Below are 14,439 nucleotides of genomic sequence, written 5' to 3'. Positions count from 1 at the left end.
TGTGCGGTTTGGTTGATACTTGGCGTGAGATTTGGAAATATGTATTAAAAATTACGAAAAGTACAAAATAGTACTGACTTTAGTATTTTGGGGAAAGAATAGAGCTGGAAATCTGAAATTTGAGAGTGAAGTTTTTGATGTTATGTAGGATAGACAAACCAATAAGTTTTTTGAAATTCAAACAATACGTATATCATAAGTACCAAAATGTACATTTGGTACTATTTTAAATTATGTGAACTGATAGTGGTAAAAACTTGAAAACTTGACATGAGCAAGTGGTTTTGCAAAGTTTAAGAACTGAATGGTGGTCTTTTATTTAATATTTTCCACATTTCAAATCCAGTTAATATAAGCCGTTATTTCCGCATGCGAAGTAGTGGGCATTTGCAAGTTCCCAATAGAATCACTTTCTGAGTCGATTAATGCATGTCGTCCGTCCATGTATTCTTGTGAAGAAAATGCAGTTCGAATTTATTATCCGATTGATATGAAATTTTCCAAACAACATTTGTTTGGCACATGGACGAAATTGGCGATAATCGGATCAGATTTAGATATAGCTCCCATATATCTTCAACTTATTTCGGGTTAATTTTGCACTGAAAGGTCAATATCAGTCCCAAAGTCCTGAATTTTGGCACATGCAACCGAATTCAGTCTAGAAGCATGTTCGTCAAATTTGGTGAAAATTCGTTGGCTATAGCTTCCATATATGTATTTCATCCCATTTGGTGTTTAAGTCCCTCACATTCGTAATTTGCATTCGATAACAGTGATGTTTGGTATTAAATATCAGATACAGCCCAAAAATACCTCTACCAAATTTTATCAAGATCGGTGCCGATATGGATATAGCTTCTATATATATTTTCAATATCAGTCCAAATGACCTGAATTTTGGCACATCCGAACGAATTCAGTCTAGAAGAAAGTACATAAAATGTGCTGAAAATCGGTCCAGATATAGCTTTAGCTCCCATATATATGTTTCATCCCTCACATTCGCAATATGCATTCGACAACAATGATATTTGGAAAAATACAATGATATCTGGAAAATACCTTTGCCAAATTTTATCGGTTCAGATTTGTATATAGCTCCCATATATATCCTTAATCCGATTTCAAGTTTATTGTGCAAATAATTGCTAATATCAGCCCAAATGGAACGAATTTTGACTCTTCCGACGGACTACGGCCTAAAAGCAAGTGCTTCCAATTTAGGTTAATATCGGTTCAGTTATAGCTACAGCTGCCATATATATGTTTAGCTGCCAATGTTATTTGGTTCATAGTTGGTATGATCTACTTCACATAAATTCCCAATATGAACTTTTTTGTTACGGGAGATCTACTAAATGCGCATAGAGGTGTAGGGTACCATATAGTCGGCCCCGCCCGACTTTTGACCTTTCCTCTCTGGGTTTCTTTCCAATGATTCAAAAAATTACGGCTTTGATAACATGTTAACATTTATTTACGATTGCATTTGCAAATACAAAAAATAATATCTTAAGGATCTTAACTTAGTGAAGTGTGGGTGATTGAGTTCGGATCACAATTTACAATTTATACTTGATGGCACGCAGAATGGGATACTTGTCACCGGAGCAGGAGCCACGGAAATCATCGTAGGACAAATCGACCAAAGCAACACCACCCAAACCCTTGGCCTTAACATAGGCAGCCTTGTTGGCAGCGGTATCGGGATCTTCATAACCAACCCATAGACCGTTTTCACCCTTATCATCAGCGGAGCGGTAGGCATAGTTGCCGAAACGTTTGGTTGGATCGCCCACCTTGCGGAGTGGTTGATCGGCACCCTTCAAATGTTGATTGGCATTGTTGGGCAATTTGCTGCAAACCTCAGGCCAGCTGTAGAGACCATCGATTTGGGTTTGGACGCCAGCGGGACCAGCCTTATCGGTATCAGATACTGGGGGCAAACCGGTCAGACCGGAATCCTTGGTCATTTTCCATGAGCGGCCATAGGAGGCAATACCCACATTGATCTTGGAGGCGGGGCAATGGTTTTGCAACCAGTATTGGACTTGGAAGTTGACATTCGATTCGGGGTTGCGTTCATTAAGTTCATACAAGGGAGCAGGGAAATCAGCAACTTCGGGGTTACGTTCGGGGGTTTGGAAATCAAAAGCCATCAAATTGACATAGTCCAAGTTGTTGACCAAGGCGGGGACATCATAGAACACTAAAAATAAGAAAAATTAATATACATTTTATTTTTACAAATATCTTCATTCTACACTTACATGAAGAGTTCACATTGGGCAACACGGTCAAACCCAAGAGATAACCATCGGGACGCAAAGCATTCTTCAATTCACGCACCAAAGCGGTGAAAGCTTCCTTGTGTTCCTCAGCCTTTTCGTCAACAACAAAATCACCGCTGAAGACTTTCTTAATACCCTTCCAGAATTTACCGAAACCGCCATGAACCTTCTTGGGCTTATTCTTGGGGAATTGCCAGGCTACATCGAGGCCATCGAAACCATAGGTCTTAACCAAAGCGTGGGCACTGTTGATGAAGGGAATGCGGGCATTGCTCGACTCCAACAATGTCAAATATTTGTTGCTATCGGGATCGACTTCATCGCGATCACCGCCCACACTCAACAACACCTTCAAATGGGGGAATTTCTTCTTCAAACCGGTAACGGTGCGATACAAACCGGTGCCAACATCCAAATCAAGTTTTTCATTGCTGCTAACCAATTTGTTGCTGGTGGGGTTGATGCTAGCATAGCCATACACCAAGTGGGAGCAGAATTGCAAGGCGGGTTCCAATTCGGGCAAAGTCAATTTGGCAAGGCCTGTAAATAAAAAAACAAAATTTTTCGTCATAAATAAGTATTTAATATGCATGGATTCTCGGAAATGACACATTTTTCACACACACGTTGTGACCTCAATATGTTTATGTCTGTTGATAATTTATTATTTGCTTGTGAATGATAAATGTTTTAATATTTATTTTGTTATTGCAAATTGACTGAAATACGAAATGTTTTTCAAGCATGTCCAAATAATCAATGAGTGACTTCAATAAATACTGAACAAAGCGTCTTCCGATTTCACTTTTCTAAAAATTTCTCGAATGCTTATATTAGGCTTATCGTCATGGATTTTTAAAGTTCTTTCTGAAAGACCTTAATTGTGAATTTGAAGACTTTTAATATTTTGAAGGGCTCTTGTCGTGGATTGTAGTAATTTGAAGGATTTTGAGGTGAAAAATTTAAAGGACTATAATCGTGGATTTTAAGACTATTTTTTGAAGAGCTTTTAATTGACCTTTATGTAGAATTTTAGAACATTTTATTTAAGACATGAAAAGGGGTTTAAACGTGGATTCTAAGACCATTTACCGAAGGACTTTAGAGGTATTTTCAAGACTGTTTCGATTTTTTTAGTTTATGATAGCGAATTGTAGAACTATTTATTGAAGGAATGTTAAGGACTATATAAATAGTTTATATGTATATAATGTGAGTTTTATAAAATTGAGCTCGAGGTCTTTGTTTTTCTTTTTTATTTATTTATTATTTTCGATATTTCCTCCTCCGATGGAAGACATCATCACGAACAATATTAAAAAACATATAAAATAAATATAATTTATTATATTAACCAAAATATTACATATAACAAAAATATACAAAATTTCGCCAAGTGCCGACATTGACCTTGTATTGCTGTCTTGAAATACTTTCATGACTACATTGAATGAATTTCGAAGGCCTTTAATTGTGGATTTTAAGACCAATTATTGAAAAACTTTTAAGAAATTTTAAACGTGGATTTTAAAACAATTAATTGAGGGAGTTCACGTCAATCGTGAATTAGAAGGACTTTAAAGAAGGATAGGGTTATTTATTAAACGATATTTTATCGTTCTTTAATAGTGAATTGTAGGATTATTTATTGAAGAAATTTCAAAGGGAATTAAGAGTAGATTTTAAGACTATTAATTGAATGAATTTTAGGTATTTAACAATACATTGAAGAACTATTTATTAAAGGAATTTTAAAGAAATGGTTAATGAATATTAAGACTATTAATTGAAATAATTTTGAAAGGTTTAGAATTACTTATTGAAGTAATATTAAGTATATATTTAAGGATGTTAAGGCTATTTATTGTACACATTTGGAAGAACTTTTATCGTGGATTATAGGGCTACATAATTAACAATTTAAAAGGATTTCCGAAGCATATTAATTGAATGATTTTTGTGAGACTTTAGTCGAGGATTTTAAGACTCGTTATTGAAGGACTTTTTGGGGGACACAAAGCGTGAATTGTGAAATTGTTCTTAAAGGGGATTTTAAGGGACTTTAATAGAGGATCTTATGGATTTTACTAAGAATTTTTGGAGGTATTTTAAAGTGACTTGAAGTTATTTAGTATTGAAGGAATTTTAAAGGACATTAATTGCGGAATTTGAAACCATTTATTGAATTACTTAAAAAGGACTAAAATCGTGTATTTTGACACAATATATAGAAGGATTTTTAAAGGGCTTTATTCGTGGATTGTGGGACTATTTATTTTAGGATTTTTTGGAGTTTTAATATGCTTTTTAATAATATGTTGGAGAACTATTCAGCGATTTTAAAGTCTAGCTTTTGAGGACGAGTGGTGAATTATTAGGACTTTTTTTAAGAACTAATCGTAAATTTTAAGATTATTTTATGAAGTACTAATAGCCAGTTTATTTAACTGTATATAGAAGAATTTTCAAGACCTTTTTTTGAACGACTAATTGTGGAATTTTTAAAACCATTTTCTGAAGAACTAATCCTTGGTTTTTGGGACTATTTGAAAAGGGCCTAATTCTTGATTGTTAAGACTATTTTATGAGAAATTAATTATGGACTTTTCAATATTTAATTAAATAAATCGTTGTGGCTTTGAAGGACTTCTTAATGAGGGACGGAACGTGCATTTCGAAGGTCAATTGTTTGAAAGACTAATCCTGATTTTTTATACTATTTTTGAAGGATTTAAAGACTATTTTTGAAGGATTTAATTTATTTATTGTGAATTATAAGAAAAAAATTCTAAAGGATTTTTAGATTCCTAATAGTGAATTTGGAGGGCAATTTGTATCTTACTTATAGATCTCAAATAATTGATAATAAATACAGGGCTTTAAAATTTTTTGGTAAGGATTGTTGGATTTTTAATCCAAAATTTCATGATTGATTGGTTTGAACTATTTTGTTATTCTCATCTTTAATTTGCAGAATTTTAGGGAGGCCTGTCTGAATTTGAAGGGTTTATTCTAAGAATATAATGTATATGAATTCAAGATCGCTAAACGAATTTGTGTTTTCATGTCATGCGTGTATATATGAAATTCATCATTTTCCATACATTATAGGAGATTTTTCAGGGCCGCGTTGTATAAACACTTTAGACCCATTATAAAATTTTAATTTATTTCGTTCATTTCATGGTACACACCAATGGCTTTTTATTTGAATTATTTGTGGTGCACTTAAAATAAGATATCACCTTAAAATCGAACCACAAATAGACCTCCAGCTATTGTTGTTGTCTGGTGACTTAGTCATATTTAAATTGTTATTTTAATTCTATCACCTTCCGCTTAATAGCAGTAGCAGCAGCAGTTCTATTCTCAGCACGTTTTAATGAAAGTGAACGCTTTGAATGGCGAATGACTCAGAACACACAATTATTTGATCACAAGATCAGATTTTTATGGCTAGAGAACCAGTTTTAGAGAGAACTTACAAATAATTAACAACAGAGATGTATATATGTATGAATGTTTGTATGTTTGTAATTAAAAGTGTAACTGTAATACTGTTTTGGTTTTAATGAGAAATAATAGTTTGAAAATATAACAAGTAAAAAAGGTGCTAAGTTCGACCGGATCGAATTTTTTATACCCTCCACCATTTGCAAGAAATTTGAAAAATTTCAAATAAATTCCGTCAAGAAATACCGTTCGAATGAAACCCGTTATAAGGGGGCTATACGAAGACGTGGTCCTATATAAGCAATTTGTGTCATAAGCAGTAGCACCCTGAACTTCAAATACGAAATTTGGAATTGTTCCGGTAAATAATGTCGCTGAAATCATGAAAATACCACATATCGGGAGGTACCGTTATATAGGGGCTATACGAAGATGTGGACCTGCATACCAAATTTTTGTTCCAATGGTTGTAGATACCATTAAGATCTCTCAAGACTAAATTTGAAACGATTCCGGTGAATAATGTTGCTGACATTAAAATCCCGAATATCGGAAGGTACAGTTATAGGGGGGCTATTTGAAGACATGGACCTGCATACAAAAATTTTTGTCATAGACTGTAGTACCCATTACGAACTTTAAATATGAAGTTTGAAATAATTCCAGTAAATACTGTCGCTAAAATCATGAATATACCGAATATCGTGAGTACCGTTTTATGGGACTATACGAAGACCTGGACCTGAATACAAAAATGTTTGTCATAGACTGTGGTACCCATGACGAACTTTAAATATGAAATTTGAAATAATTCCGGTAAATACTGTCGCTAAAATCATGAAAATACCGAATATCGGGAGGTACCGTCGTATGGAGGCTCTACGAAAATGTGGACCGACATGGCCCATTTACGAACTTAACCTACCTACTGGTAAACTACGCATATATGCAAAATTTTAGCCTTCTATCTCAATTCGATCGAAAGATAGCGTGATTACAACAGACAGACGAACGGACCGACAGACAGACGGACACCGCTTAAATGTGAATAAATCTTTTGTGTCTAGTACCATCGCTCGTTACCGTGATACTGGTACCAACGTTACCGACGTCAAAGAAGTGGACAGAAGAAAACAGCAACATCAGCAGAAATGGTTCGAAAAGTAAAAGGTGACTTGATCGAAACCCACGTCTCAGTGGTCGAAAATGGCTCGTTAGCTGAACATATCGCAATATTCCATTCGGAAAATATTGAAAAACGAGCTCGGAGTAAAGCCATTTAAATTCCAAAAATTCAAGAACTTACACCGCCACAGAAAGAAAATAGACTCAAAAGAGCTAAAGAGTTGTTCCGCTTGGCCGTAAGTGTTGAACTGCCGAATTTGGTTTTCTCCGATGAGAAAGCATTCATTGTCCAGCAGTTTGTAAACAAACAAAATGATCGTGTTTACATGCCAAAGAGGTCAGCTGAAAATTTGCACCTTCGGTTGGCCACCAGAACTCAAGCGCTGGCTATGGTGATGGAGTTGCCGTCATCGTGGCATCAGAATAAATGACGAATATTATGGCGAAAATATTCTGGAAGGTGTATTAAAGCCTTGGGCACGCAAACATTTTGGCCCCAGACCTTGGACATTCCAACAGGACTCAGCGCCATCGCACTCAGCATGCGTCGCCTAAGAATGGTTGAAAAATGAGGTGCCTCGCTTTATTTCAAGCGCACAATGGCCACCAAAATCTCCGAATACCAATCTGTTGGACTATTGGGTCTGGAGTAAGGTTGGCACTTAAAAATACCTAATTGTCGATCACCTCAAGCAAGCACTTCGCCGTGAGTGGGCCAAAATACCGCAGAGCAACATTCGGGCAGCGTTTTTGAAGGCCATAGTTCGTGTCAAAGGTGACCAATTTGAACAAATCTAAAGTTATTCTAAAATTTGATGCTCTTTCCAACATTTTTGCTTTCATTGAATAGAATTTAAAAAAAATGTAAAATTATGGTTTTTGACTTTGTTGCAGTTTTTTCATATCACCCTGTAGTTGAGATTCATACTGTGAATGCTTTAATATATTTCCTTGAAGTCGGATGTATAAAGAATTCTTTCATATCAATTTGAAATTGTTTAAAATATTTACTTTTGTTTTGCTTTCTTACTGTCTTATATGCCTGTCGACCGAACAGTCGCATAACCATATTCAGACGAAAGCCTTGTTTTGTGTGTTTGCATTTAGCTACGGACGTAACTAATTATCACTTCGACTCAAATACCCCTGTAAGTGGGATTATATTTTTGCAATTTATTTCTCGGAAGTAAACAAACAAATTTAAATTGAATGCGAAAAAAATTGAGTTCAAACACAAGTAATAACAACAGTGTTGTCTGTTGTTGTAAAACAATTCGCAACAGACGAACAGAGGCACGTCATCCGAACAATATAAATTATTTTCACTCAACAATACATCATGAAATGACAACACTGGATAAAAACATGTTTCAATTGATTGATTTTTTTTTTAAATGTATACAGAAGACAGATTGTTGTAATTTTATTAATTAATTAAAAGTGAAATAGCTAAAATATCTTAATTACTTAAATTTCCCACTCCATTAGCCACATCGGTATAAAAATCTAAGTCAAGTGAGATATATCCTTCTGTGGGTGCATCAATTTGTTGAATGTACCTCCTGATTTTTATATCCTCCACCATACATAGTATGGAGGGTATATTAGGTTCATCATTCCGTTTGTAACTCATCGAAATAATAATTTTATACCTATACTATATTGATCAGTGTGAAATTTTAAGACGATTTTACGATTTCCTTCCTCCTGTCTAGAGTCAAAACAAATTAAGATATGAATCAAGTTCGAAGATGGGCTATACCATCAACGGTGTCGTATAGTCCCCACATAATGTAACCGTCCGATATTCGGTATTTTGATGACTGTATCCAAATTCTTCAATGAAATTGTCTAAAAAACCAACTAATATCTTCCTTCTTAGTACTTTTCACCGATAGGTTCGCGATATTGTATAGCCCCCATATAACGGTAACTTCAAGTATTCGGTATTTTGATGAATGTGGCCAATTTTTTTAATGAAATTGTCTAAAAGTTCACACAAGGAGTTCCTTCTAAGTACCTGGAAGATAATTGTCTATTTAGGCCATCGATATCATATAGCCTCCATACAATACCATATTCGGTATTTTGACGATTTTAGGGACATTATTTACCGGAACTGTTTCAAATTTCATATTTGAAGTTCCTAATGGTTATAACAGGTCTCTGTATAGCTCCAATATTTTAATAGAATTTTTAACGGATTTTATTATTTTTTTTTTAATTTTTCAAATTCGTTCCAAATTTTTTACTTATTATATTGAGGGTATATTAACTTTGTCATGCCGTTTGCAACTCCTCGAAATACTCATGTCAGATCTAACACAGTGTACATAATTTTGTTCTGCATAAAATTGTAAGTCGATTTAGAGAGCCTGTCTATCTATAGTAATCACGCTGCTATCTTTCGAAAAAATTGAGTCAGAAGGCTATGTGTTTTTTGCCAGTAGCCAGGTCCACGTTTTCGTATAGCCCCCATACGACGGCACCTCCGATTTTTCGGTATTCTGATGATATTAGCAAAAAATTCGTACTTAATGTTTACAAAGGGTACTACAGCCTATGACAAAAAATTGCGTATGAAGGCCCACGTCTTCGTATAGCCCTCAAAACGGCACCTCCCTATATTCGGTATTTTGATGATTTTAGCGACATAATTTACCGAAATTGTTTCAAATTTCGTATTAGAAGTTCCTAATGGCTATTAGAGTCTATGACTCGTACCACCGCTCGTTACCGGAATACTGGTAGCGTAGCCCGACGTCAAGGAAGTGGACGGAAAAAAACAGCAACGTCAGCAGAAACAGTTCGAAAAGTAAAGAAGCGACTTGATCGAAACCCGCGTCGCAGTGGCTGATAATATGCACCTTCGGTTGGCCAACAGAAGTCAAGCGCCGGCAATGGTGATGGTGTGGGTCGCCATAACAGCCGAGTCGAAATTTGATGCTATTTCCGACATTTTTTGCTTTCATTCAATAAAATTAAAAAAAGGTAAAAATATATCTCACCCTGAAGGTCGAGTTCGGAGATGGAAAATATCACTCTACTCCTTCTGGCACTTCTCCCACAAAAGGTCAAAAATTTCAAAGAAAATAATTAACCTCATAGAACAAGAAATAATCATCCAATTTTGTTGAAACTTTTCAAATCCCAATATTTCCGACCCACCCACAGGGGTCAAAATTTTAAGTGGACGGAAAAAACAGCAACGTCAGCAGAAATAGTTCGAAAAGTAAAGAAGCGACTTGATCGAAACCCGCGTCGCAGTGGCTGAAAATGTGCACCTTCAGTTGGCCAACAGAACTCAAGCGCCGTCCATGGTGATGGTGTGGGTCGCCATAACAGCCGAGTCGAAATTTGATGTTATTTCCGAAATTTTTTGCTTTCATTCAATAAAATTAAAAAAATGTAAAAATATATCTCACCCTGAAGGTCGAGTTCGGAGATGGAAAATATCACTCTACTCCTTCTGACACCCCTCCCACAAAAGGTCAAAATTTTCAAAAAAAAAATAATTAACCTCATAGAACAAGAAAGAATCATCCAATTTTGTTGAAACTTTTCAAATCCCAATATTTCCGACCCACCCACAGGGGTCAAAATTTGAAATAATTTTAACTCTTATAAAATGTGAAATAGAAGTCCGATTGTCTTTAAGTTTTGCACATCTCAATATTTTTACCGACTCATGATCTGGTATGAAAACATATTTATGGAGCCCCTCCTTCTGGTACCTCCCCCACAACACGTAAAGATTTTGAATAATAATAGCTCTTCTAAAATGCGAAATAAGCACTCGATTCTCTTCGAATTTCACACATCCGAATATTTGTATTCACAAAATATCTGGTTTGAAGATGGGATTTATTGGTCCACTCCTTCTGGCACCTCCCCCACAACGGGTCAATATGTTGAATAATTTTAATTTTAATCTCTCATAAAATGCGAATTAAGCAACTGATATTTTCTAAACTTCGCACATTCCAATATTTGTACTAACAAAAGATCTGGTGTGAGGATTATAGATATCGGTCCATCTCTTCTGGTACCTCCCCCATAAAGGTACCAATTGTCAGTATTTGTATATCTAATAACATGCGAAACAAAACGGCGATCCTTTTCAAGCTTAGTATACATAAATATCTCTCTCAACAAGGAATCTGATGTGTGGCACTTTCCTCCATAAATGGTTAACAGTTGGAATAACCATAACGCAAGACTGGGGGTATATGTATATGTTTCATTCGATTTGCGGTTTATTTTACGTAATATGCACTGCACAAGAATGATATTTGGTACTAGATATCAGATGCAACTCAGAAACAAGTGTTTAAAAATTTGTCAAGATCGATTCAGATTTGGATGTAGCTCCCATATATATCTTTATTCGATTTTAAGTTTATTATGAACCAAATGGCTAATATCAGTACAAATTGACTGAATTTTGGCACTTCAGCCCAGAAGCAAGTACTTCATATTTTGGTGAAAATCGGTTCAGAAATATCTATATATATGTTTCATCCGATTTGGTATTAAAGTCCCTCACATGCGTAATATGCATTCCACAACAATGACTTTGATACCGGGCATCAGATACTGCTCGAAAATACTTCAGCCAAATTTTATCGAGATCGGTTTAGATTTTTATATAACTTCGGTCCAATTTTACGATTATTGCTTACCATATATGTAATATCAGCTCAAAATTAATAGATTTTCAACCGAATTTTACCATTTGGTGAAGCTCGGTCCGGCATATCTATTGCACCAATAAATATTTGTAAGTATAATCCTTATCGAAGTCATATCATGCACAATACAGCAATGTTATTTGGTTCATAGTCGGTATGATCTACTTCACATAAGTTCCCCATATTTATAAATTTTTGGTACGTGAGCTCTACCAAACACGAATAGTGGTCGGGCCGCCCAACTTTTGACCTTTCCTTACTGATAATGTAAAAGTTATGGTCTATTTCAACCGCTAAATATTATTCCATGACCATCTAAATTGGTGGGCTTCTGCCCTAAACTCTAGCCCGATGAAAAATTCCGAGTCGATTGATCTACAATTGCGACCTTAAGAGCAATCACAAAATCAATATTTTTTCTGTTTTGGTATATTTCAACCCATAAATAAGTTGCGATCATCTCCCCCAAAAATTGTTCAGATCTTAAACCCACCTCTGTACAAAATTTCGTGAGGATCGGATCGTGAGGACGGACATACATAGGTAGATCGACTCATGTTGGCGAGATAGGAAAATCCATATATAATTTATTATGACTTGGACCAATATTTCGAGATGTTACATAATTTTTGGCCAATCAAACTAACAATACACCCAACCCATAGTCTTGTAGGGTATAAAAATTAAATCTGTTACGAAAATCCCCATCCCTCATAGAAATAATTGCAATGTTTAGTTTGCCTTCTTTTTGAAATCGAAAGTACCTACTATCATTTCATTTCATCCAATGTAAAATTATTTCAGCATCATTTAATCAATTTGCTTTTAATAACATTACACACACATACATATTATGAGTATTTATTCAAAACAAAAATACTGAACTCGTTCACGATAATCTAATTAGCATAAAACTAAAAGCTTTTAATCTCTTTCCAAGAAACAAGACAGAAGAAAAAAAATACCCCTAACATCAACAATCAAAGTTGGCACTTAATAAATCGAACACTTCAGAGATTATGAAATTGTGTCGACAATTTGTGTTTCGAATGATAGAGATAACCTTTGAAGGCACTTCTTGCGAGTACAGAATTAAAAATAATTTTTTTGAACAATTTCTATTGAAATTAAAAATTCTAGAGAAGTCTGAAGAAGAAAAAAAAAAAAAACAATCACCAAAAATGGGTACACGTCATGTGTGTGAGGCATTCAAATTGTGTTTTTGGCAAATTCTAATTAGTCAAAAAGGCACAGGGGGCATAGAGGATCGCAAAACCCCAGGTTAATGAAACCAAACGACAATGAAATGCATTCAGAACACCTTTAAATTACTTAGAAACACATTTGTTCTTGAGAACATTGTTGTGAGGCCTTTTTAACACTTCATGTGGAAAAATTATTCAAAAAATGTTATTCTCTATTTTTGCACATATTATTTATTATTGCATTTGTTTTTATTTACCTTCACGGACATAGGAATTGCCATCGTAGTAGCACACCAAATGAGAACTGGGACCGGCATTGGCCAATGTTTGCTGGACAGCGACTGCACCGAACAAGGCACAGAGCAAAATAAATGATTTCATTTTGCCTAAATTTTTTTCGGGTTTCCGGACACAACAAAACACAATGGATAGGTCTTTACGCACCAAAACTTAAACACGAACTAAAACTGCCAGATCGAGGAACGTCTTAAGTAATGTCGGTTTCAAAAACTGATATTGAACCTCGCCAAATAAAAATTTAAACAAAAGCAAACAAAATTTTTGTGTTTTCATATTGTTTTTGTTTTTTCGTTGTGTCTCGCAAACCCTCCAAATGTCTCATTTCAGGCGATAGAGTAAAATTGAGAAGCCGACAACAACAACAACATCAACAACAACAACAATATCAAGTGTAATTTGAAGCCATAAGTGCGGCTTAAAAGCAACAAAAACAAAAAACAATAATAACAACACATGGTGACCAGACACAAGCCGTGAGCATTAACAAATTCATGATAACACATCGCTTTGCACAGATTTATTTATTATTGTTTTTATTTTGTTTTGTGTCTTGCCTGTGCGTTCGCTTTATTTGTTTACTCGTTTTGTCATGTTATTCTTGCTCTCCGAAAGTAGTGTTTTAGTTTTTTTTATTGTTCTTTCAATTGATGACATCAATATTCAAATCTGTTGTTATTTTTTCTGATGATCGCACAGTGTTTAGAAATAAACAAATAAAACCCCCCTAAGACGTAAAAACGGAGATATGTTTGACCCAGCTAACCTTTTTGTAACTTCCACCTTAGAAATAAATTACCTAAAATTTTGAGCTTTCCTTACATGAGCGATATATCAGATAATAGTATTGAAGGCCATTATTTGTGGAATTTATTCTACTTATTATAATTTCAGAATTTCAATTTGAAGTGAAGGAGGTAATGTCTTAAGCTGACGAAGGGCCTGGTTCTTCTACGTGTTGTTGATTCATTCGCCTAATACTAAATCTAGTAACATTTAGTACGCATATCCAAACCATTTCTCCATCCTAGACACCAACAGCAATCCAAAACAAGTAAAAAAAGTATCGGTTTTGCCGACAAATTTATCACTCAGCCAATGTTCGATTATTTAAAAATATTTTGTCTTCTGTTATGAAGAATGGGTCAATATTGTCCATTTCATATCGGACCTAAATAAATTTGGTGTAAATATTATTATGAATATATAAGAAAATCGAACATTCATATCCAATTTATGGAAAATCTTAAATTCCACATTCAACTCAGGATTCTGGTTGAGAGACATATATTTAGATATAGAAAGTTGTTGTATTTCGCAATTTATGACAGATAAAAGTATTGAAAATTGTGTCCCTTTGTGGGTGAGGTACCA

At 34.8% G+C, this 14,439-nt stretch overlaps 1 protein-coding gene across 1 annotated transcript; it reads right to left on the bottom strand.

The window, feature by feature from the left end:
* Positions 1–1,457: 1,457 nt before the first annotated feature.
* LOC101890724 (chitinase-like protein Idgf4) lies at positions 1,458–13,242 on the bottom strand. The gene is made up of 3 exons (XM_005188622.4): positions 13,026–13,242; positions 2,274–2,834; positions 1,458–2,212 (listed from the first exon to the last, which is right to left on the bottom strand). The coding sequence occupies exons 1-3, from the start codon at positions 13,147–13,149 to the stop codon at positions 1,566–1,568; spliced, it is 1,332 nt and encodes a 443-aa protein (XP_005188679.1). The 5' UTR covers positions 13,150–13,242; the 3' UTR covers positions 1,458–1,565.
* Positions 13,243–14,439: the final 1,197 nt, after the last annotated feature.

Source organism: Musca domestica, unplaced genomic scaffold (genome assembly GCF_030504385.1).
Source record: "Musca domestica strain aabys unplaced genomic scaffold, Musca_domestica.polishedcontigs.V.1.1 160, whole genome shotgun sequence".
NCBI lineage: Eukaryota > Metazoa > Arthropoda > Insecta > Diptera > Muscidae > Musca > Musca domestica.
The sequence above is the reverse complement of the archived record's forward strand: the minus strand, read 5'-3'. Positions and strand labels throughout refer to the sequence as shown.